The following is a 25,081-nucleotide window of genomic DNA, read 5'->3' as shown; positions in this document are numbered from 1 at the left end:
TAAAAAATGTGACTCTCAAAAGAAATGTCAATTGTTGCACTGTTGATATTTGGCTCTGTTGACTAATGAGTTTGCTGACCACTGGGCTGGTCAGAATCCTCTTCTCTAGCAGGGTACTCAGTGTCCAAGGGTACGAAGGAGTCAGGTTTGGGCGAGGCAGGGGAAAGGGAGGGGGGGGAGGAAGGGAGTGGGGAGGAGCATGTCTGTGGAACTTGTTTATATTTTAGAACATTTAGATAAAATGAAACACAGTAGTAATTTATTTTTAAAATTTCTAAAAAGATGCCCTAACACTTCGGCCTATTGCTTTAAAATTAAAGGAACTAGCTGAGACCGGTTTGGCTCAGTGGATAGAGCGTTGGCCTGCGGACTAAAAGGTCCCGGGTTCGATTCCGGTCAAGGGCACGTACCTTGGTTGCGGGCACATCCCCAGTGGGGGGTGTGCAAGAGGCAGGTGTGGTTGATATATATCTCTCTCATCGACGTTTCTAACTCTCTATTCCTCTCAATTCCTCTCTGTGTAAAATCAATAAAATATATTTAAAAAATAAAGTTAAATTAGATAAAGGAACTATTCTAATAAAATTAGATAAAAATAAATGTAAAGAATAAAGTATTAAAAATTAAAACTTAGATATAGTCTGAAGAATCCTCAAATGCAGTGGCTTAACTACTAAATTGTTTCTAGGACATGCTGCTTATATAAATTTAAATAATACACTTAGGAAAAGTGAACTTCCTCTAGCCCTTATTCTCTTTATGTATTGTTTCATAAAAATGCATATTACTTTTTTATTTTAAAAAATATCATGTTGCCTTAGGGACAAGTCAGATATTGTAAAATCTAATTTGATTCCTACAGAGAATTTTCTTTGAAATTACTTTAATTGGTCCACATCGAACAAATGATCTATTTATAGTTCCTGTCCAGTCTCCTCTTATAAAACCTTCTCTTCCTCTGCCAGGACATTCAGGGTCCGCTATTTATTTTTTTAAAAATGTATATTTTTATCGATTTCAAAGAGGAAGAGAGAGGGAGAGAGAGGTAGAAACATCAATGATGAGAGAATCATTGATCGGCTGCCTCCTTCATGCCCCCTACTGGGAATTGAGCTTTCAACTTTGACCAGAATCAAACCTGGGACTCTTCAGTCCACAGGACAACACCCTATCCACTGAACCAAATCAGCGAGGGCTCAGGGTCTGCCATTTAGAGTACAGTAGTAGGGTAATCTGTGGAGGCTTTCACGAAAACTTGATTTGAGATCTTTAACATAAAATGTCTCCTACTTGATAGGATCGATATAAATATATATGTATATATTTAATTTCAGGAATGGCTCAGACTTATTGTGACCAGGTGGAATATATGACTGATTACTTTTCCCAAATAAACTTCTACATGTATCAAGGGCCTGCTCCCCGCATCAGAACTCGTAATATACCTCACGACTTTTACAGCTGTAAGTATAAAGATGCCTCTACAGGGGGAAAAGGTAAAACTGCATAACCATAGCCTCCTATTCTGAGGATGTAGGGTACTACCAGGCCTGCTCTTCCGACTTCTTGGGAAGACTACACAGAAGCAAATGAGAAATTTCTTCAGTTAGTCTATACAGTCTGTGGTAATACCCAATATTTTTATATTACAATAATATATCTATTCCATTCTTAAATGCTAAAATAATTATTTTCTTGAAGCAACTTTTCCTTGAATTTTACCAGATCATAGTCATTAATAAATGTCTGTCAAATTCACCCGAGGTGTTCACATTTTGTGCAGTTATTAAGAATCCATTGTAATGTGATTTATATTTTTTTCTTTTGAAACAGTTGATTCTGAAGAAATCGTTAGGAACCTCAGTGTAAGTATACAGTCTCCTAACACATATATTTAAAGTAATGTAATGTCCTTAACCTGGGTGTTAAGAAATTTATATTCTATATTTCTGAGACCTAAACTTCTGTCAGTATTATTTTACATGCATACAAGTTGCTTTTATTTTAGTTGTTTTCCTTTTGGAGTTGACACCACCACAGAAAATTAGTTTGGGGTAACGGTGGCACTGACTCCTAGCTTTCACCGAATGGGCTGATGTTTCCTTCAAAGTGGCCATACTAGTGAGCTTCAGGCAGCATCATCTTCCACTTTTTTTTTTTTTTTTTTTTTTTTGGTGGGGGCATTAATATTAGAACATAATGAATCATAGAACCCTACAGATCATTCTGTACTGGTCATAAAAATCATCTCTACCTTTTAAGTTTAACTGCAACTGCTTTTTGTTGGTTCCCACATCCCAGATTGTAAGAAAATAAAGCGGGGCAAATTCCAGAAAAATTAAAGCAATCTGAATTTTTCAAGGTAGGGTTCACTATACTTGGAAAGACCTGATGGTCTTGTGTGGTAGTTTTAATAGTTCTATATTTAAAGCATATTAATAAATATATGTATAGCTACTATATCCATGTATTCTAACTATTATATTCATAAGTTTACCACTGCTTGGGATGGGGCTAAATATTTTTAAAGTATAGGTGATATGCAATTAGAGAACAAACTGTCAGGATGAAATGTGAATTATTATGGATACACCGGGTGTAGAATAAACTTACTATAACTTATGACCCATTACAAGTTTGAAGTAGGAATGACCACCACAGCAGAAATCCTTTAGATTGTTTTTTTTGTTTTTAATATATTTTATTGATTTTTCACAGAGAGGAAGAGAGAGGAATAGAGAGTTAGAAACATCGAGGAGAGAGAATCATCGATCAGCTGCCTCCTGCACACCCCCCACTGGGGATGCGCCCGCAACCAAGGTACATGCCCTTGACCGGAATTGAACCCGGGACCCTTCAGTCCGCAGGCCGACGCTCTATCCACTGAGCCAAACCGGTCCCGGCTAGATTGTTAATCACTACTTTTTTCTCCTACACCTTCAAATATTCTGATCCTGAGTAAGCATGCAAGACTCTCTCACCCCCTACTGGTGAAGGACATACATGCAGTGTGTTCATGATGATTGGATGGGCAGTTGAGAGTTTTTTAAATTTGTGGATTCTTTAAATCCATATATTGTTTTCCCTTTATCCCTCACCTCATGATCTGTATAGCTGAAGTCTTGCGGGTAAGATGAGGAAGGGGAAATCTCAAATAATTCACTGATGCAGGGGTTCGGATGTCATAGGCTTTGGAAATCCATTACATGGAATGATTGATATGGAGTAGATCTGGAGCCCTGAAAAAATAGACCATTTTTACACAAAGTAGTCCATTATGTCCAGGAAAATATTTCTTGTAGCAGTACAATACCCCAAGTACTGATGTTTCAGGGCCTGTATTGAGCTTATATTGGACAAACACAACCAAATACAAACTGGCAACTCAGTGAATTCAACCACATTCTGCATGAAAGACAACAGCATCCATTTTTTCTTAGAATAAGTAACCAAAATTTCATCTCAACTCTAGAGATTCATCTGAAATTCTCAAGTGCAAAAAGTAATATTGTACTTCTTCATGGGTTAGCGGTGTACCTCAATTTTTCTCTGGTTTTATTCTGGCTACATACTCATCCAGCTAGAAAAGTGTGACTTGTCAAATAATCTGTGGTTCTTATGAGCACATTCTAGTTCCTTAAATCTGAGGAAGCTGCACACTCAGCAGCTGCCATCATGTGTTTGCCTGGGAGTTACAAAAATGCTGGCTAAGGAGGAAGTAATAATAAATGGAAAAGCAGAGAAATAAACCTAGAAAAGATAGCAAAGTAAGCAAGAAAAAAAAAAAGCTGACAGAAATATCTGTGCAATAATTTTTTCTCTTACCCCCTTCATTCTATAACATATTTTGTTTTCCTGCTTTCTATATTTCTTCTAACTTTTTTTGTTCATAATGCCTTGTTTTTCTTGTGTAATTTGAGCATGAGATAATAGTGACACAGACTTGAAATATTTATGAGATTATTGAGGCTTAAAATAAATGAGAAAATAAGGAAGAAAAATCATTTCCTCATGTCTGTGTAAGAAACATCCAAATGTGTAGAAACATCCAAAAATGACAACAGTTGCTAAAAAACAAATTCTCAAGTGCCTCAGAGAATAGCAGGGTTGACAGTTTCATTTATGCATTTGAAATTAGGAGGGAACTAAGGATGATTGCAAAAAGTGGGAGAAAGCAAAGCAGAGATTGGATCACAGGATAGTTAACAAGGTTATGTGTTCTCTTGAGGGTGGTTTTGTTGATTTTAAAGGTGTGGTAACCTAGATGCACAAGAACAAATGGACAGGGCTTACTCGAAACACCTTTTGCTAAAGAATTTATATACCTGGGGAGTGACTACCATCAAGACCTACCCAGTTAGGAATTTATGATTTATTACAGTATCTCTTATGATCAGATCACCCTGTGAGGTGACTTTCTGTAGAACTCTTTTTGCATTCATACCTATATTCTTTACCTGAATTATTTTTCTCTTCTCAAAAAAGTCATGTGGGAGAAAACGTTTCTTCATAGTCTATTTCTCATTTCCTCATTTTTAAAAACATAGATCCAGTTTTATTTTGATTTTTACATGGTTTTGAAATATGCTAGGTACAGCAGCAATAATTAAAGAAACAACATTACTTTCCAATTTGTAAGAAATTCATGAATATTTTGCAAATAGGGAGACTACTACATATCAAAACCTACTGAGTTGATTTGAAAAGTAAGCAAATGTGGGTGATTTAAAGTGTAAATGAGTCAATTGTAAAGGGATTTTTGGTGCAATTAAAGTAATTTTTTAAAATTTTACTCATTCTACTAATATAGTATATATGTTTCATATGTAATTTAGACTCAAAAGTACCATTCTAAATCTAGACTTATATTTATTCTATTTCAAAAAAGGAAAGGAAGTTTATGGTGTGTAAAGATAGAAGACATATAAAACTTAGAATATCAAATAATATAATATACATCACATTTTAAATTGTAATCTAAATATTGTTGCAATAATAAAAATAACATTTAGGGAATGAGACCACATTGATAATAGGTTTAATATTTCTATTGTATTAGCTAAGCTTGACTCTTGTGTGTTTTTTGATATCTTTATTATTGATTTCAGAGAGAAGAAGGGAGAGGGAGAAAGAGAGTAAGAAACATTAATGCTGAGAGAGAATCATGGGTCGGCTGCCTTCTGCATGTCCCCCTATTGGGGACCAAGCCTAAAACCCAGGCATGTGCCTTGACTGGGAGTTGAACTGTGACTTCCTGGTTCATGGGCTGATGCTCAACCACTAAACCACACTGGCCAGCAAATCTTGTTTTTAAAAAGTGCTTAATAAATTGTTGAAATAAAATTGTTGCACTGTTGATGGGAATGGATTGGTGCAACCACTATGGAAAACAGTATGGAGGTGCCTCAAAAAATTAAAAATGAAACTGCCCTATGACCCAGCAATTCCGCTTCTGGGTATATAGTATTTGAAGAAACCCAAAACACTAAAAAGAGAGAATATATGCACCCTATGTTCATTGCAGCGTTATTTACAATAGACTGAACCCAGAACTCCTTCAGATGAGACTCTGAAGAAAACTTGGAAGCAACCCAAGTGCCCATCAATAGATGGATGGATAAAAAGGTGGTGTAATATAATGGATAAAAAGGTTGTGTCCCAAAAAATGTACACACACTTTGAATAATTATTAATTCCAATGGATTAAATCTGAAAAGAAAGAATCATTAACTTAACTATGAGATAAAGGTTTGTATACATTTTTGGGGACAACCTATATAATGGAATATTACTCGGCCATAGAAGAGTGAAATCTTAACCATTTGCACAGCATGGATGGCACTAGAGAGTATTACGCTAAGTGAAATAAGTCAGAGGCAGACAAATATTACAAGATTTCACTTATATGTGGGATCTAAAGAACAAAATAAACACATGAACAAAATAGAAACAGACTTATAGAGACAGAGAACAGACTGATGATTGCCAGATAGGGAGTTTGGGAGCTGAGTGGAAAAAAGGTGAAGGGATTAAAAATTAAAAATTGGTAGTTACAAATAGTGTTGGGGGTGTTAAGCACAGCATAGGGAATATAGTCAATAATATTGTAATAACGTGTGGTGCCAGGGAGGTACTTGAAATATTGGAGGGTAGGGGAAAACCACTTTGGAAAGTAGATGATAGTCTGACCACTATGCTGCACGCCTGAAGCCAATACTAAGTGATTTCGAATATAAGCTGGAATAGGAAAACAAAATTAAAAAAATTGTTATCTGTTTTTCAGTGCCGAAAACCTGATCAGCATTTCACACCTTATTTGACTCCCAATTTGCCAAAACGACTACACTTTGCCAACAATGTCAGAATTGACAAAGCTCATCTTTTGATGGATCGCCAGTGGCTGGCTGCGAGGTTTGTGTGTCCCTTTACTTATAATACTTTTAACAACCATCTTTCATGATAAAGTTTCTTGGCCTTACCCTGTTATTGTGATCACGTACATTTTTTTTTTTTGAGCATGACATTTTCTTGACCTTTTTCTATGCTACCCAGCACTTCTGTATTTGAAGTGGGTGTTATTAGGTCGCTGATTTTAGCTTCCTAATCTTCACGATATAGATGAGAATGAGGAAGGAGGCTGAGATGGTTCATTGATTGTTCCAGAGACTGTCAGTACCAATACATTCTAACCCTCCTCCCCGCCCCCACCCCCACTCCCAACTGTGGTCTCCTTTAGGCAGCAGACAGTATATAAAGATGATATCAGTTGTCTTCCAGGCTGGCTCTTTAATATATTTGTCATCTTTGTGGTTTTTGTAAAAGAACATATTTATGGCTGTAAAGGCAAGCCAATGGTTGGCTGTTGCATTTTTTTTTCTAGTTATCATTGTAATTCATGTTGATCATAAAGCCTTTGCAAAATATGTATGTTTTTAAGGAAAATAAAAAATCATTCTGAATCACTGCATCCCCAAATAACCAATTAATTCATTGATTTAGCAAGATGTTCCTGATACTTGCTTGTGCCTGTTTGGGCATTTGAGGTAAAGAAATGATTCCCGCTCTCTTGTCAAATGGAGAAGACTGATCATCAGCCAGTAAACAAAAGATACACACTTTCTGGTAGTTTAATGTTTCCCATTCAAAAATTTTATTCCCATATTTTTTCCAGGCGTGTAAGTGGATATAAAGAGAATCAGGGTCATATTATGTTGTCTGGACTATCTTATTTGTTGTATGCTACTGAAAGCCAGGGCACATGCAGGGGCAGTGAGAATACTGTGGCTGAAAGATGTTAAACAAAGAAAGAGGAGATGAACAGAGACGGTGGAGTTGGGCTTTAATATAAGTGTGTGCAGGATGAACAACTGGAGATTTGGCCTTGCCTAGTTAAATATATATATATATATATATATATATATATATATATATATATATATATATATATATATATATTGATTTCAGAGAGGAAGGGAGAGAGAGAGAAAGAGAGAAATATCAGTAATGAGAGAGAATCATTGATTGGTTGCCTCTTGCATGCCCCCTACTGGGGACTGAGCCCACAACCCTGGCAGGTGCCCTGACTGGGAATCAAACTGTGACCTCCTGGTTCACAGGTCGAAGCTCAATGACTGAGCCATGCCAGCCTAATTTACAAGGTTCTAGGAAACCCAAGCAGGTTCATTGGTAGGTCAGAAAGTGCAGTTTCACACCTGGTCACTAGATGGCACCAGCCTCTCCTTGATGTTAGAATTTCTTAACCTGTGTGTGCTTCCATGGTCTCTATACCTTGGCTGAGAACAGCATTTTCTAAATTTTAGAGTCTAAAAGAAGGATAAAATATGTGAACAAAAACGAAGCTTTACTAATATTAAACATATAGGATTATTATTCGTGTATGTATGTAATATATAAGTAAATATATGTCCAAATGTTGGTAAGTTCTCTAAATTGTTATTGTTAGGAACATGAGATCAAAGAAGTTAGGAGACCAAATGGGAAAGGGCCCATCCATCCCACAGCATGGCCTATGGGTTATAGAAGGAGAGTCCATGCAACAGAATACCTCTAGAATACCTCTGGAATACCTGGGTATTTCATGCACAAATACCCAGGCTCAAATGATGAGCTTTGTGCATTTAATAGCCAGCAGCGTGATGTAAAATAAAAACAGCAGCAGGAGAGTTTAAGACCAGGCTCTGCACCTAGCTTCTTGTGAGAACTTGGGCAAATTAATATCCCAGGACTCCGTTTTTCACACCTGCAGCCCAAGATGAGCCTGGTTTTATTATTCTCTTGCTATTAGCACACCAGTTAAACTAACGTACATGATAAAAAACGCTGAGTGCAGCCCAAACCAAAACAACCCGGGAGTCTCATCTGAAGGAGTCCTGGGGGTCAGTCTGTTCCCAATGCTTAGCACCTGAGTCTCCGGATACCTTCTTTCTAAGTTACAGTATGCATCTGTAGCTACAGTCTTCAAAGTTGGGTGACTAGATTAGACTCCCATTTCAAAATTATTGCAAATCTTATCATTTTAGTGTAATCTAGTTTCTTCATCGTCCTCCTCCTCATCATCCTTATTTTACCCAAAATGTGTTATGTTTTATTAATTTGAGGAAACCCAATTATTTGAAACTAGAGTTGAAGTGTTGTGAAAGCGCCCTTTCAGAGAAACACAAATAGTAACTCTTTACTGGGAATATTTGTTGGAAATAAGCCTTATATTTATTAGAAGCTGACACATGTGTCCCGGGCACCTTTCTAAGAAATGGAAACAGACACAGTTCCCACACAAGATCTTGGCCCTTGTTGGAGGGAGACAAGAGCTGTAATCAGGTGTAACAACTGCTGCACCAGGAGCAAGTCCATGGCACGGGTGTGGCCTGAGAGGCAGAGAATGCTTCTGGAAGCACGATTCCTGCTTTGTGTTTTGAAGACTCGGAGTGAGCTAGGCTGGATGTTGCCACACACAGCGGTTCCGCCCTGTGCAGCGGTGCAGTCTGTGCATTGCAAGAGGCACTCGGCCAAGAAGATGGGTGCAAGCAGCTCACCAAGCCCTGACATGGGCTGGAGCTGGAGGAGGAAAGAAATATTTCCCTTTGCTGGAAGGCACCCATCTGCTTGCCAAGCTCTGAGCACTGCCAGGCCTTGTCTTCTCAGAGGTGATTCCTTCTATAAATGCTCAGCAGCAGTGCAGGGGGCGAGAAATGGCAGAAAGAACTAGACTTCAGCAATTGCAGGTAGTCCTGTGTAGCTAGAGCACTGGGTGGACTGAAACTGCCTTCTGCATGTAGGACCTTATCTGTCATGACGAAGGAGTGTGACTTTGACCCAGAAGAAAGAGGCCACTGGTAAATACCAGGTGGCTGGAGGTGAATAGAGTGGGACTCACATTTCAGAGAGCTCATTGCAGCCGCCCTGTGGAGGAGGATGGTCAAGGGAGTGGCAGGGAGGCCAGTTGGGAAGAGGTGTAGGGATCAGTGCTTTGGTCTATAACAGCCCCAAGACAGGCTGTGGGGCAACAATGGTAATGCATTATCAGGGAAGTGATTATAGTGAACTCATAACTTACTAGGTAATACTAGTTCGTCATATTCTGTCCCACATTTGTGTTCATTAAGACACAGATTCCATTGGCAGCAGTGATAAAGAGCATTAAACAGGATTAGGTGAGTGTGTGTGTGTGTGTGTGTGTGTGTGTGTGTGTGTGTTTATAGGAAGATTCTGAAGTTCTGAGTCACATAACCAATTAGGAAATTTGTTCTGATCAGAGTTAATGAGGATCTAGCTTAGCAGGATGGCAGTAGAAGTAAAAGGGAAAATGTGGAAGATACGGTGGGGAGAGATAGAAATTGGCAACTGGGTATCATGAAAAGAATCTTGCTCTTTTCCCGTTTGTGTCATTACCCAGCTGTGGTGGAGACCTGGCCTCAATCTCAGCTTTATTAATTAGACATGAAGGAGATTAAAAAGAATCTGTTCCAAAAGATCTTAGATACTACTTGGAAGTTGAGCTAAATTATGACACATAAAATCAACTCATCTTTTCCAGATGACAGCTTTCATCTTCCCAGAGCCAAATTAATGGTTGGAAACATAAGCAGAATAGTTAGAAGAACAAGTTTCTAAAGTTTTCTCTTGCAATTGGAAATGACGCTTTTTCAAGCAATATTTAAAAATATATATATATATATATATATATATATATATATATATATATATATATATATATAGAGAGAGAGAGAGAGAGAGAGAGAGAGAGAGAGAGAGAGAGATTTCAGAGAGGAAGGAAGATGGAAAGGGAGAGAGAAATAGAAACATCAATGATGGGAGAGAATCACTGATGGCTGCCTCCTGCACATCCCACAGTGGAGATGGAGCCCACAACCTGGGCATGTGCCCTGGCTGGGAATTGATTTGTGACCTTCTGGTCCATAGGACAGTGTTCAACCACTGAGTCATGCTGACTCAGATCAAACAATATTTTTTATATTTTGGTTCTGAATAAAGATTTGCAATACTTACTAAAGTTTTCTAATTGAGTTGGGTTAGGAGTAATATTAAGATTACTCCATACAGATTTTTCATAGATAAAAGGTTAATTTTAGAAAATTTTACCAATTACTTGGTTCAAAAGACCATTTCTTTCTTTCACTAATGAATAACCTAGCTTCCCACAGAGTATTAAAACCTTAATTATTACTAGTCAATAATCTATGCAGTAAGGATAAAAATAGTTTTTAAACAGCTTTTACCTTAGGCCATCCATTTTGTTGGAATTAACTAAGGTAAGGACACGACATGGCACTTTACAGTAATCAAACATAAACCCCTTATAAATAAGACTCCTCTTGCCTCCCCATTCCTGGTGGTACTTAACCTCTTCTTTCCTTCATCTATTGGGTAGAACTGAGTGTGGCCTGCTCAGTGTTGTGATTTACTTTTTTAATCTTATGATTTACTTTTATTTAAGCTGAGTGAGAGCCACATGAATTTTTTAAAAGTTGATTTTTTAAAGATACAAATTAAAGTCCTGCTCTCAGCTGATCCTACAATTTAAAACCAAACAAAATGATTGTGTGTGTGTGTGTGTGTGTGTGTGTGTGTGTGTGTGTTCGTCTGAGGAATGGGAGGTGGGGAGTGAGAAAGCAAATTAGAGAAATATATATTTTTAAATATATTTTTATCGATTTCAGAGAGAAAGAGGGAGAAAGAGACAGAAACATTAATGATGAGAGAGAACCACTGGGAATTGAGCCCACAATCCGGGCATGTGCCCTTGTCCGGAATTGAACCCAGGACCCTTCAGTCTGCAGGCTGACACTCTATCCACTGAGCCAAACCAGCTAGGGCTATGAGAGAAATCTTTTAAGTATGTCTTTCACTCCCCTATAGAGTTCTAATTTGAACCAGTATAAAATTGTTGCTTTAAAAAACTCAAAGTTTATTGATTGCTATATCATTTTCAATATAAAGATTAACTACATATAACATTATTGATACTGCTCAATTCAAAGATTAAAATACAAAAAAATCAGGCAAAGAAACAAATTGAATTTGAAAAGTCATTTAAGTAATAGAGCAATAGTTTATGGAAGAAAATCCCAAAAGTTAAAACTGAACTCTGAATTTACAAAATATTCTGGCTTGTCCTTACCAAGTGTTATAATTAACTTGCCTTGAGTATTCTTTACACGTGCTTTTATTTTATCTTCCTAAACATCTCTTTCATAAAATAGGAATCAATATTTTTTTCCAGCTTTAGCTGGTTTTGCTCAGTGGATTAGAGTGCCTGCCTACAGATCAAAGGGTCTTGGGTTCACTTCCGGTCAGAGGTACGTACCTCCATTTCAGGATCCTCCCTGGCCCAGACCCTGGTTAGGGCTCATGCAGGAGGCAACCAATCGATGTGTTTCTCTCACATCAATATTTCTCTATCTTTTCTTCTCTTTTCCACTCTCTCTAAAAATTTATGAAAAAATATCTTCAGGTGAGGATTAAAAAAAAAAAAAGATGTTTTTTCCAGTTCCAAAAAATTATTTATAAAACAAAGTAACATATTAATCAAACTATTCTTAATAACACAGGCACTAATGTGTAAATGTACAGGAAAGTATGAAGACAAATTCTTATTTTTATTCTATCCCTATTTTATTCTTTGTCAACGTCAGAGTCAAAGGCTTTTGACTTCTCTTTGTAGACCCTGGAATTCTCCTTCCTTCTCTTCTACCATTCTGTATGTTCCTCTGGGTTATGAATTTGAGCATAAAAATAACTATATTTATGCTGTTGTTGACAGAAAAAATTACTTATATAAAAACAGAAGCTAAATAAAAATCTACTAAAGCCAAGTTTGCAATCAGATCTTATGTTGACAGATTGATCAGAGTGTAATAATATTATTTCTTTATAGGAGTAAATCAAGTTCATCCTGTGGAGGAGGCACTCATGGTTTTGACAATAAATTTAAGGCCATGGAGGTAACTTGCTGTTTGTTTGTTTGTTTGTTTGTTTTTGTGTTTTGTTTTTTTGGTCAAAAAATATTAATTGAGCACCTTCTTTGTGATAGGCAATGTTCAGGACTCCTGACTATATCTATAAACAAAACAGATGAAGATCTTTGCCCTCATGAAGCTTTCTTTGTAAACAGGGGGTTTAGATAATTGGTGTAATAAAGGAATATATTGTTTGGTATGTTAGGGGATAAGTGCTTCTGGAAATAAAGAAAATATATAGCATAGTAGGTGAAAATTGGGGGTTTTTCATGATGCCATGGGGGCAATATGCAGCTGTAAATAAGGTGGAGAGGAAAGTTTTATTGAGTTGATATTTGAACAGAGACTTTAAAAAGATGAAAGAAAAAAGAAACTTTTAAGGGACAGGTGTCCCAGGCAGAGGAAAGTGCAGTGCTAAGGTGGTTAGGTGGGAATTTGATGTGTTGGGGGGTGTGAGAACCTTCATAAACTATTGCCAGGCTATTATACTGTGGCTGCAGCTGATTGGAGAAGAAGTGAGAGTTCAGTTGGACATGTTAAATTTAAAATATGCATTAGACATCTAAGCCGAGAAATTATGTAGGCAATTAAAGAGAAAGTCTATCCAGAGATGAAAATGTGAATTCTAGATATAGAAACTGTTTAATAGAAATGTGACTAGATAAGATCCTCAGAGCTTAAGTGTAGACAGAGAGAAGGACCAAAAACTAAGCCCAATGCACTTTTACTTGAAGAGCTTGGGAGAAAAAGATTACCAGTAAAGAGTCCTGGAAGTAGAACCAGGGAGCAGGGAAGACAACCAGGAGCATGTGGAGTTCTAGAAGCCCAGGAAAGAAACCACTCCTGAAAGAGGAAGGAGTCCAGGAGTAAGTGTAGCCAGTATTCCCCCACAGGTCAAACTTGATGTGTGTGTACTGATTGTCTTATCTAGTTCCATTTGTAATATACACATCACATCCACCTCTCTCTCTCTCTCTCTCTCTCTCTCTCTCTCTCTCTCTCTCTCTCTCACACACACACACACACACACACACACACACACACACACACACTTCTAGCCTCCTTTCCAAACAGAGAAAAATGTGTTAGGCTCTTTATGAATCTACTGCCTCTTCACATTGTCATAATGAGTTATATGTTTTGGTAAATATTTTTTAAAACCTCTGGAGACAGAGCGCTTCTCTATTAATTAGGGCACTATTTGATGAATAAAGTTAATTACTTCAAGAAAAATCTATACTTCCAATTCTCTGCTGATTAACTTAGAAAATTATATAGATTCCTGTGACCAGAAAAAAAAGGCGTTTATGTATGCTTGCTACGTTCTTCTAATTACTTGCAGTCTAAAGCAATTAGGTTTGTTATAAATAATGAAGTTAACATTACTTAAATAAAAAAATAGATCATTTCACTCTAATAATAAAAGGGATAGATATTTGAGAAATCAATGGATTAGTACAAGTTGTGCAAAAATGTAATCCTCAGGAACTTCAACATTTTTGTTAAGTATTAACATATTTGAGCAATGATAGGAAAGGAATATGAAAAGAGTATTTAATGTCATATGATGAATTTCTAATTTATATTGTCCAGATGTAGGATTGGGCTGGCTTTGGTTGTCCAATGTTGCTTATAGCCTCCTGGTCTGTTGACATATGAGGTGCTGTGGAAGTAGGTAGCTTTAGAAAAAGTTTACATAGTATGGATTATATTTTATTGGGGTTGAACAACTTCCAGGTGGAAATAATATAAAAGTAATTTTTAAATCTGAAAAAAAAAAAAACCTTATGGAGGTGTTAATACAAGCAGGAGAGCTGTCACAAAAAGACAATTTTGTAACTTCCAACATCTGTTTTTGAGTTTAAATTGCATCTAGTAATAATTGAATTATTACCACCCAGGCTATCTTTTTGGCACATGGACCCAGTTTTAAAGAGAAGATTGAAGTTGAGCCATTTGACAATATTGAAGTCTATAACCTAATGTGTGGTAAGTACAGCTACATAAATTCAACAGAAAAATGTGGCTATAATTTAAAATGTATTTTGAAATTGTGCTAAATTGAATCCCAGAGGTGGAGGCTGTGCACTCTATAGACAGAAAGGAGGAAAAATGAGAAAGAATTATTTATTATTCAGAATTATTCATCCTATAAGTGAATTCTTTTTTTTTTCTTTTTTCTTGTAATGCTAAACATTAGATCTCAGACCAGCTTTTGTGTTAGGCACTAGATGAAAATTGAATAAAACTTATTATAGATGAATAAAATGACTCAACTTTTCAAAGCAGGAAAAATACACTTAGAGACATAAGTATTCTCTTACAATTATAAAGAGAATGTTTCTGACATAAAAGGAAAGTAAGAAAGTCCTATTTTGGATAGACACTTATAATTAGTTTTAGGGAATTTAACCTACATTGCTGATTACATGCTTACCTCAGATCGTTGTATTAACAAAATATTTATGAAGGCAAGGCAGTAAGTAAGTTAGCTTTAAGAAATCAGAAATAAATATGGTCACAATGCCATTCTTTTTTTAAAAAAAATACATATTTTTATTGATTTCAGAGAGGAAGGGAGAGAGAGAGAGAGAGAGAGAGAGAGAGAGAGAGAGAGAGAGAGAGTAGAAACATCAATGATGAGAGAGAATCATTGATCAGCTGCATGCACGCCCCACAGTGGGGACTGGGGCTGGGACTGGCATGTGCACTGACTGGGAATCAAACCATGACTTCCTTGTTCATTGGTGGATGCTCAACCACTGAGCCACGCCTGCTGGACGACACTATGCCATCCTTAATCTTACCAAGGCCTATGGTAATTGAATCTGACTTAAAAACCAAAACATGTCCATTTAACAATAACGTGTCGTTGCCTTAATGATTTAAATTTTGGGTCCCACGCTGACTGTGGTCAGGGCTGCTGGCCCTGCCTGGGGAGCGTCCGGTGAGATTTGTTCGGTTGTTCTCAGCAGGAGCCACTTTAACGCGATGCTTGTAAACATAATTTGTGTATGTTGCTTGTATAGGAAAAATTAGAGAAAGTTCTCCAAATATTAAGCAAAACTCATTAGTTTAACTTTAAAAAAGTACCTGTCATTAGAGAATCTTCACAGAATTAAGTAAGTATACTAGAAGTAAAATTACTTAACTTCTTTAAACTTGTTTTTCCCAAAGTATAGATTTCTGTGCTAGAAAACCAGGATATGCTTAAAGGAACAAAGTGATCCTTGTAGCAGGGATGCTTTTCCTTGGAGAAACGAAAACATTCTGGAAAGTTCCCGCAGCCCATCCACAGTAACCGTTCCTATTCTCTAGATAGAAATGCTAAACCACGGAAACTCTGGGAGAAGAAAGTCAGGAACCCGAACGGCATAGGCAGCTTGCAACTGCACCACAGCAGAATTTATTAAAGGAAGCCAACAGTGGGTGTTTGTGTTCTTCCGTCTCCCACACAGATGTTGCCTTCCAACTTAAATCTACTTTGAACTCCTTTTTTCAAAACAGATCTTCTACACATTCAACCAGCACCAAACAACGGTACCCACGGCAGTTTAAACCATCTCCTGAAGGCGCCTTTTTATGAGCCAACCCATGCAGAAGAGGTGTCCAGGTTGTCAGTTTGTGGCTTTACTGCTCCACTGCCCACAGACACTCTAGGTTGTACATGCGCAGCACTGTCAAGCGTAAGTAACAACTTACTTATCTGTAAGAATGTAAAGGGGGCAAACTAATCTATGAGCAGCGGAGCTGTCAGCCAGCTGTTCTTCTAGCCTGGGTATTTACTAGATAAATCTATGTGCGTTCATCTGGAAATAAGAGATAGTACTCAAGATTAAGTACGTGAATTTGCTCTGTAAACTGGAAAAGCACTATTTGGAAATCGTGAATTCCCTTGTGAACTAACTGTCCCTAACCCATTTTAAACAGTAGAATCTAGAAGCTCTCTTGATTTCCCTCCTAAACCATCTCTCTTCTTACATTGTAAGTATCAGATGGCCGCCGAAACCGGTTTGGCTCAGTGGATAGGCCTGCGGACTGAAAGGTCCCAGGTTCAATTCTGGTCAAGGGCATGTACCTTGGTTGCAGGCACATCCCCGGTAAGGGGTGTGCAAGAGGCAGCTGGTTGATGTCTCTCTCTCTCATCAATGTTTCTAACTCTCTATCCCTCACTCCTTCCTCTCTGTAAAAAATCAATAAAGTATATTAAAAAAAAAAAAAAAAGAATCAGATGGCCCTGGATGGTTAAGCAGAGCAGAATTAGCAGGGAGGGTGCAGGGATTGTGAGCTGGGGTAGGTGCTATGGGGTCTACTCAGCCAAAAGCCTAGCATTCAAAACGGGAGGTAACAGTGAAAGCTGTCCTTCAGGCATTACTTGGAGGCTGGCTGACAAACAGTACTGGGAATTTCATTTTGGTGGGCTGGGTGACTTGCTGAGTTCAGGGGCAACACTTTAGATCCCAGGAGACTTTTAGCAAAGGGAGATTCCAGTTCAAGGAATGGCCCCACAACTGCTCGGAGTCAGTACAGGCGGATAAAATGCAAGGACCCAGCCTATCTGTGAGAATTAGAACCCAGGGATGGGGCTCAGATTTCAGAATGGAATGGGAGCCCAGTTATTAGGAGACTGTGAAGCTAAAACGAATGTCAAAGGGCCAAGTTCAAAAAGTGCTCATAGAGCTAAATAAACCACCTGCTGCCTCAGGTAAGAGTTTATAGCCAGGAGTCAGCAAAGACTTTACATTCTCCAATCCTCAAAATAATATTATACCACATACATAAATAAATATACAAATGACCAATAAAAAGAGGCTTCAAGGACCAACAATCCAGCCAAGCTTCTCAATAAAAAGCAAACACACAGCAAAGATCAGAATACAAGTGTGGGCTTTTTACTGACTACTTCAGATAACCTCAATGGAATTGCCACTTAAAACAATAATGATCATAAAACATTACAAAGCAGACACTTTAGCCCCCATTTTAAAGATAGAAGGCTCAGAGAAGTTAGATAAATGGTCTAAGGTCACAGCAGTTTGGTCTACCTAACTGCAAGGCCAAGTTCTTTGTAGAGCTCTTTGCTATTCAAACTCCCACATGAAGGTGTTCCAAGGAGCAGTACTATATTTCTGAGTAAGTGGCAGAATTGGACTTTAAATTCAAATTAGTTCGGCTTCTTTGTTCAATAGTAAAGCATTTGTGTGATTCCTGCAGAAAGAATGTTGATCACCTTCTAAAATGTGTGTTACTTTCTTGACTGACTTTCCCCCCTCCCACATTATCTTGCAGAATGCTGATGTAGAACGGGTGAATCAAAGGCTAAATCTCAATCAAGAAGCAGGTAAGTCAATAGAATGCAAGTTAAGTCTTTGGTAGTTTGACTTCACAGAATACAATATTACCTTTTTGGAATTCTTCAAAATAAGCTCACTGGGACTTCTGTTCATAAAGATTTTATTGCCAATGTAAAGAGGAAAAACAAACCAACAAACCCAGAACTAATAACAATAGCAACCTGGGCCAAATCATGTAACCTCCCTGTGCCTCCGTCTCCTCATCCATAACAATGGTATCCACCTCATGTAGTTTTAGTAAAAGAGTTAATGCATGGAAAGAATTTAGAACGGTGCCTGGCCTACAGCAGTGTTATTATTACCTAATATCTTTTTAAGAGTTCTTGTATTAAACTTGCTAGGCCAGTTTCATCAATTATAACATGGAGATACCTACTTTACAGAGTTGTTTTGAAGATTAAATAGGTTAATATATGTGTGCTCTTAGAATAGTGCCTGGGACACAGTAAGAGTTCAGTAAGTATGCTAGTTGTTTGATAATCCTATAGTCTGTTGAGTGTTATTTCACAGTACAAATACCCCATAGGTTTTTAAAATATCAACAATTGATATAATTTTAAATTATAATAGCAAATAAGAAAAAATAAATACATTAGGGTATACCTATTATACAATTCCAATATCTTTCCTATGACAATTATTAAAATAGATCTTCTTTGTCATAAACTTTGTACTTTGATTTTAAGGTTTTTATCTCTTTAAGTATGTCCTGTGAGCTATTAGCTGTGTGGCTAAGTTACATATCTAAATCTTAGTTTTGTAATCTGTAGAGTAGAATAATAATGCCTCATAGGGTTCTCATAAATATTAAAAGAGATTAAAGCTCAGCTGGTGTGGTTCAGTGGTTGGGCGTAGACTCTTGAACCAAAAGGTCACTGGTCTGATTCCCAGTCAGGGCACGTGCCTGGGTTGTGAACTGGATCCCAAGTAGGGGGTATGCATGCAGGAGGCAGCCAATCAATGATGTTTCTCTCTCATCAATGTTTCTATCTCTCTATGCCTCTCCCTTCCTCTCTCTCTAAAAATGAATAAAAGCATTTTCAAAAAAGAAGTTAAAGATGTAAAATATTTTCAAAAAAGAGGTTAATGATATAAAAAACATTTTCAAAAAAGAGGTTAAAGATGTAAAATATTTTCAAAAAAAGGTTAATGATGTAAAAAAAAGATTTCAAAAAAGAGGTTAAAGATGTAAAATATCTATTAGAGTACCTGGCACATAGTAAGTCATCTGAGAATGGTAATTATTATGCATAGAAAGAAGCTATTTGCTAATTTCACAAACATTTTTATTTTGTTTTTATTTTAGTAACAGCGACAAAGAAACTAAACTTGCCCTATGGGAGGCCCAAGGTTCTGCAGAAGAACAAGGAACACTGTCTCCTTTATCACAGGGAGTATGTCAGTGGATTTGGAAAAGCTACCAGAATGCCCATGTGGAGCTCATATACAATTCCAAAACCAGTGAGTTCCTGTGTCCCTTGATCCACCCAAGCTGGGGGAAAATTGTAGTTCACTAGTGTCTTAAGGCTTAAAATTTGATTTTTGACAGAGATCTTATTGGCCTGTGTTTTGTAAGAAAATGCCCCAGGTATTGTGTAAAGGTATTTATAGGTCATGTGTGGGTGCAAAAAAGGAACACAGTGTGCTTTGACTGGATAAATTGTTTACAAACCAAGTAGCCAATTGGTAAGGCAGGTAGAAAAGATTTCAAAGAGAAGCAACAGGAAGTACAGAGACACACTATTCATTTCATGTATTCTAAGTACAGAGTGGAGCAAAAGTAGGTTTGTATTTGTTTGTATGGAAAATAATGCAACAATTAACAAATAATAATAATACAAGGATAAACTGTGTTTTGCATGCTCGAAACTATAAACCTACTTTTCCCCACCCTGTATATGGCTGGTGTACCTAGAAGGGATGGTAACTAGATTATAAAAACCTTTGTATTTATTTGATTTTTTAACAGATACTCTGCTATCTGCTGTGTACTACAAGTAATATAGTGTGAATAAGAGGTGATTCTTCCCTGAAGGATCTAGCACTCTAGTACTGGATTAATGGATTAATGGATTAATTTGACTATATTAATGTGTTACAAAAAGACAAGGTTAAGGAGGTGACAATATACAATATTTGCACTGCATATAAGAAACAATATGAGGATCCAGAATAATAAGTAGGTTCTAGAATAGCAAACAAATTTCTACCAATAAACAAGAGAATGGTAAGTATCTTAGTTAATAAGTGAGCAAAGGATATGAGACAAGAAAGTGAACCTCATTAGCAATCAGACATTTAAATTAAAGCAAAAGTCAAAGTCTGCCAAAAATCAGTTGAAACAATTCTTCAGAGCAGGGGTAGTTTTATTTAATACTAGAGGCCTGGTGCACAAAATTCATGCACAGATAAGGTCCCTAGGCAATCAGGGCCAACCTGTGGGGCCATTGGGGGACCCTCTGCTGGCACCTACCTTGGGCGGCCTTGCATTGCTTGCTGGCCAGCCCCGCCCCCCACTGCTGCCCACTCACCAGCCAGCCCTGCCCCCCACCACACCACTGCTGATGACCTCCCTCTGCAGGGCGACTGGCAGAATGATTGGGGGGTGGAAGGGGCCCGCTGGACCTGCCATGGCTGGCCTGGGCCCTGTGGGTTGGGGACAGCTCTTGCATTGAGTGTCTGCCCCCTTTGGTCAGTGTGTGTCTTAGTGACCAGTCATTGCACCAGCTGTTCTGCTATTCAGTCGATTTGCGTATGAGGCTTTTATTATATAGGATATCCCCAGCACATTGGAGTTGACCCAGTAAATGTTTAAGAAATAAATGCATTGGATGAGTAAATCCCAGCCAGTATTTTTAAAGACTTAAAGACAAAGCAGTGCTTTTAAACAGAAGGGTAAAGAAATAACCAGGAACCTGTTTTTATAGAGAAAAGTATTTTAATCCAAGGATTCTGTTGACAAACTTTAACCCATTACTATTCTTACTAAGGGTACAGATGTTCTACTTCTTTTATGGAAGGGAAGTGTTTGGTTGTATCTGATTTATTTACTCTTGTTCCAATTCAAGGTTTTTGGGAAAAAATAAGCATGGCGTTCCATTACTAATTAGAGGATTGTGTGTTCTGGACGCCATCTGTGCTGCTGACAATGGCTTAATTGTGGTCAGTGGTAGAAGAGCACTGATGTTGATTCCCAATGTGGGCAAATATTTTGCAGTTACCTAAGTTCATATGTGTGGTTAATGGTGAAGGGGTTTAGGACAGGCCTTCCTGAGATATACTACGTTGGCATCTGAATTATTTTTATGTGAAGACAAGAGAGACCCTGCAAGCTCATGAGAAACGTTTAGCTCTCCCTTAAAGAACTTAAATTAGGGGCCTTGTCCATATTAAGAGTTATCACCAGGACTTTTTTTTTTTTTTTAATATATTTTATTGATTTTTTACAAAGAGGAAGGGAGAGAGATAGAGAGCTAGAAACGTCAATGAGAGAGAAACATTGACCAGCTGCCTCTTGCACACCCCCTACCAGGGATGTGTCCGCAACCAATATACATGCCCTTGACCAGAATCGAACCTGGGACCTTTCAGTTCGCAGACCGATGCTCTACCACTGAGTCAAACCGGCTTCGGCTCACCAGGACTTTTTATGACCTATCTGTAGAACAGGGCAAACTTCTAATGACTGAACATCTGCTCTTAACATCCTGCGGATGACCTTCCCCTCTGAAGCCCCAACGTGCCTTACCTCATCCTTAGCTCAGAATGCAATGTACAACCTCCTTTTCCCTTTCTGTGTCTGAGCCTCTCATATATGAGGGGTTCCCACACGGATACAATTAAATTTGGTTGTTTTCTCTTGTTCATCTGTCTGATGTAGATGTAATTACTAGACTCGCTGAAAGAACCTAGAGAGGTGAAGGAGAGTTTCTTTCTCCCCGTCAGGGCAGCATCCCTTTCTTAATATGCACAAGGCTCAGTTGCTTGTGATTTTCTTCAGCATACTGTGACACATACCGTGAAACATACTAAGAAATGACATTATGAAGCTATTTATTCCTTAAAATAGTATCTATTTGTTTCTGTTTTTGAGAGGGTCAGTATATTCAAGGCCAGTCTTCATATTCGGTTCTCTATTTGAAAAAACCCAGGTATCAGGGATTGTTTGGAATATTCATGTCTTTAATACATTCCCCTGCTATCTTGTATTACTGAATTTCTATGCGTTTTGGTGGAAACCAAGGGCGGAGAGATTTTAAGTGGACTCAGACTAAGAGTTTAGTACAATTCTCTTTTGTTATTGTTTTCAAAGTAGCTTCTTTGTTACCAAAAGTTCCTGTCCTTTCACTGATCCCACGGAACTGCCTGTGTATTTCTCCCTACATGTGACAGGATGGAATTCTAGCAATTTTCTGCTTTCTAATTCAGAAATTACTCTGTTAGTATGTTGTGGCTCAAGAAAATTACACACAAGGATGTTTTGAGATTCACCTAAAAATGTTGTAAATCAGCTCTGTGTTTGAAAAATCAGACTTTAAATAAGCACTTTTTGGAACTTGGGCCCAATTGGTTTGTGCCTTTTAAGTTTTATGGAACTTTTGTTTGTGGTTTGGGTGGGTTTTTCTAATTGTTGTTATCGCAGAAGGGTTCTGGGGGAATAGTTGTGATTTGAAATCATGGTTCTAAAATGCTTCAAAACCATTAAGATTGGTCAGACTGTATGAGGGTCTTGCTTCTGGGTCAACTTGGAAGACATGAATTGTTTTTTTTCTGTTACTACGTGAAAATTTGAAAATAAGAGCAAGGATTATGATTGTTATTTAGAAGCTATACTTTATAAATATTTTTTAACTTTCCTTTTTGATTGAATTTATTGCAGTTACATTGGTTAATAACATTATATGTTTCTGGGGTACAATTCTATAATACATCATCTGTTTATTGTATTGTGTGTTTACTATCCAAGTCAAGTTTCCTCCCATCACCATTTTATCCCCCTCTACTTCCCATGACTACACTTGATAAACTTAATGTGAAATCAAAGGGCTTTTTCAGAGAAGAAAATCAAGAATACTTTGAAAATTGACTCCCTTTCTCTCTCTTTATCTATAAAAGTATATATCTCCCATATCATTGAAGTTTTTTAAAAGCCTTTTTTTTGTCATTTCTAATGCTAGTTAGCTCCAATATTATAAGTTATGACCCAATTATGTTTATGTAATGTCTCTTTAAAAATGAGGGATATTATTGTGTATTGTAAATGTTTTTATTTTTAACTATAAGAAATATTGTCCCAGTTAAAAAAAAATCACATTACATGACCAGAAAAATAATTAAAAATGTATATAGTTTTATTATTCTACCATAAGGCATGATCACAACTACCTAATCTTCAATTACTTTTAGCTTTGACATTCAGTCTACAGGTAAAGAGAGTCTATACCTTCAATAGAAATATTTTTATTCTCTGTTCAAATTTAATTTGATTCCCATGCCAGATTAGAAATGGAAGCATCTAGATTTCCTGTATATGCTTATCAACTTTTCTTCAAGAATTTTGAGAGAGGTCAGGTTTTACCTGAGTATTAAGTTCTATGTATTGTTTTCTTGACTTTCTATCCCCTGGCTTAAAAAACTTTAAGGAATTCTGAGAAGATGGCAAAATTGGAGCTGTTTACATGTGTGTGTGTGGGGGGGGGGGGGCGCGTGGGGAAGGAAGGGGAAGTTGGTAGGTACCCAAAGACTCAGAATTGAAGTGACCTCACCTCCTTTCCATCCTCCTAGAGGGCTGCCTGTTGCATAATCTTACCTTTGTAAAGGAGGCCACACCCTGTCTTTCTTAGTCTTGATGCACTTATTATATTTCAGAGTTGAAGTCTGCTATGTAAGATTTTCAGTTAGCACAGAACATGTAACCCTTTTGCAGTACTTTCTGGCCAATACCATCCTAGTCTGTTTCCCTTAATCCAAAATCTATGCCACTTGGAGAAAATAGTAAACATTTTGAGCCCAACTTCACAGCTGCAGTCTCATGGAAAATTATAATCAACTTCCTTCCTTAACATTTTTATAATTTTAACTTTTGAAGGCAGCCATTTCATTTTCCTCACATTATGGAAAATGCATCAATGGATGCATTTATGTATTGTGCATTTCTTCAAATAAAACTTAAGCATACGAAGTGCTAGAGTACAATGATAATGATGTCTGATAGGAAACATCAACTTACAATATTCTGCAGTCTGTGGGGCTAACTCAGTCAATAATCAATAGTTCTCCCATTTTACCATAACTTTGTGTATCCATTTATGCCAACCAAAGAAACTTGGCCATTCAGAACTGTTTGCTGTGATGGATTTTTTTGAAAGACTATAAACAAATGTTTTTAGCTTTCTGGTGTCTGCCACCAGGAGAGTGAAATACATGGTGAGAGTTAATCCATTGCCTCTAACACAAATATCTCCTCTGCCCGCTTGGTCACCCCTAACTGCCCTCCCTTTCAGGCTTGATCACCCCCACTGACCTCCCTTGCAGGCCAGGTCCCTCCCAACTGCCCTCCCCTGCTGGCCATCTTGTGGCTGGCAAGGGCAGGGGGATAGCTTGGCTCCCTCCATTGCTGGGGAAACCCAAGCCTCCTTCCTGCTCTCAGTGGCCATAGCCATCTTGATTGGGTTTATCATTATATTGATAACTTAATACTATATTACCTTAAATATTGGTGTTAGCACATTTATAGGATACTTACTAGTGAATACAGTATGGTATTAGAGTTACAAAGAAAAATTATTTTAAAAATTCTCTATTTCATGATGAATAAAGCGTAATTAAAATTTATTGAAATCCCCAAGTAAGTAGGTTTAGACCACTTATAGCTTCTGTGAATTAATATTAGGTACATAGACATTTTTGCCCAATTGAAGAATAATATCTTTAGTTCAACGTGTATTTTTTTAAAGTTCATATTTTATTTTCAATTTTTATTTATAAGTACAATATATAGCACCCCCCTAAAGTTAGACCCTGAGAAGGATTTTGTTTTTTAGCAGCAGCTCCCATTATTCCTCCGCTCTCAATTCAGGTTTTATGCCACGAATATTCCTTTCCGAGGTGTATTTGATTTGTCCTCCTGGTGTCCCTCACCAGAAGGGAACCACAGAAGAAAACACCGCTGAAGACAACCATTTTCATTGCTTGCGTAGACCTGATTCACTAAGAAAATAGGAAAAAGGT

General features: G+C 37.5%; 1 protein-coding gene across 1 annotated transcript in view; it reads left to right on the top strand.

The window, feature by feature from the left end:
• Nucleotides 1-25,081, top strand: part of ENPP3 (ectonucleotide pyrophosphatase/phosphodiesterase 3) — a 70,060-nt gene that overhangs the window by 33,493 nt on the left and 11,486 nt on the right. Inside the window, exons 13-20 of the mRNA XM_084889582.1 lie at nucleotides 1,335-1,463; nucleotides 1,834-1,865; nucleotides 6,284-6,411; nucleotides 12,416-12,482; nucleotides 14,399-14,486; nucleotides 16,005-16,183; nucleotides 17,787-17,838; nucleotides 19,158-19,312. Coding sequence (XP_084745708.1) covers nucleotides 1,335-1,463; nucleotides 1,834-1,865; nucleotides 6,284-6,411; nucleotides 12,416-12,482; nucleotides 14,399-14,486; nucleotides 16,005-16,183; nucleotides 17,787-17,838; nucleotides 19,158-19,312 — 830 coding nt within the window. The remainder of the gene's footprint in view (nucleotides 1-1,334; nucleotides 1,464-1,833; nucleotides 1,866-6,283; nucleotides 6,412-12,415; nucleotides 12,483-14,398; nucleotides 14,487-16,004; nucleotides 16,184-17,786; nucleotides 17,839-19,157; nucleotides 19,313-25,081) is intronic.

Source organism: Pipistrellus hanaki (genome assembly GCF_964339955.1).
Source record: "Pipistrellus hanaki genome assembly, chromosome: 7".
Lineage (NCBI taxonomy): Eukaryota > Metazoa > Chordata > Mammalia > Chiroptera > Vespertilionidae > Pipistrellus > Pipistrellus hanaki.
This window is presented reverse-complemented; position numbering and strand designations above follow the sequence as displayed.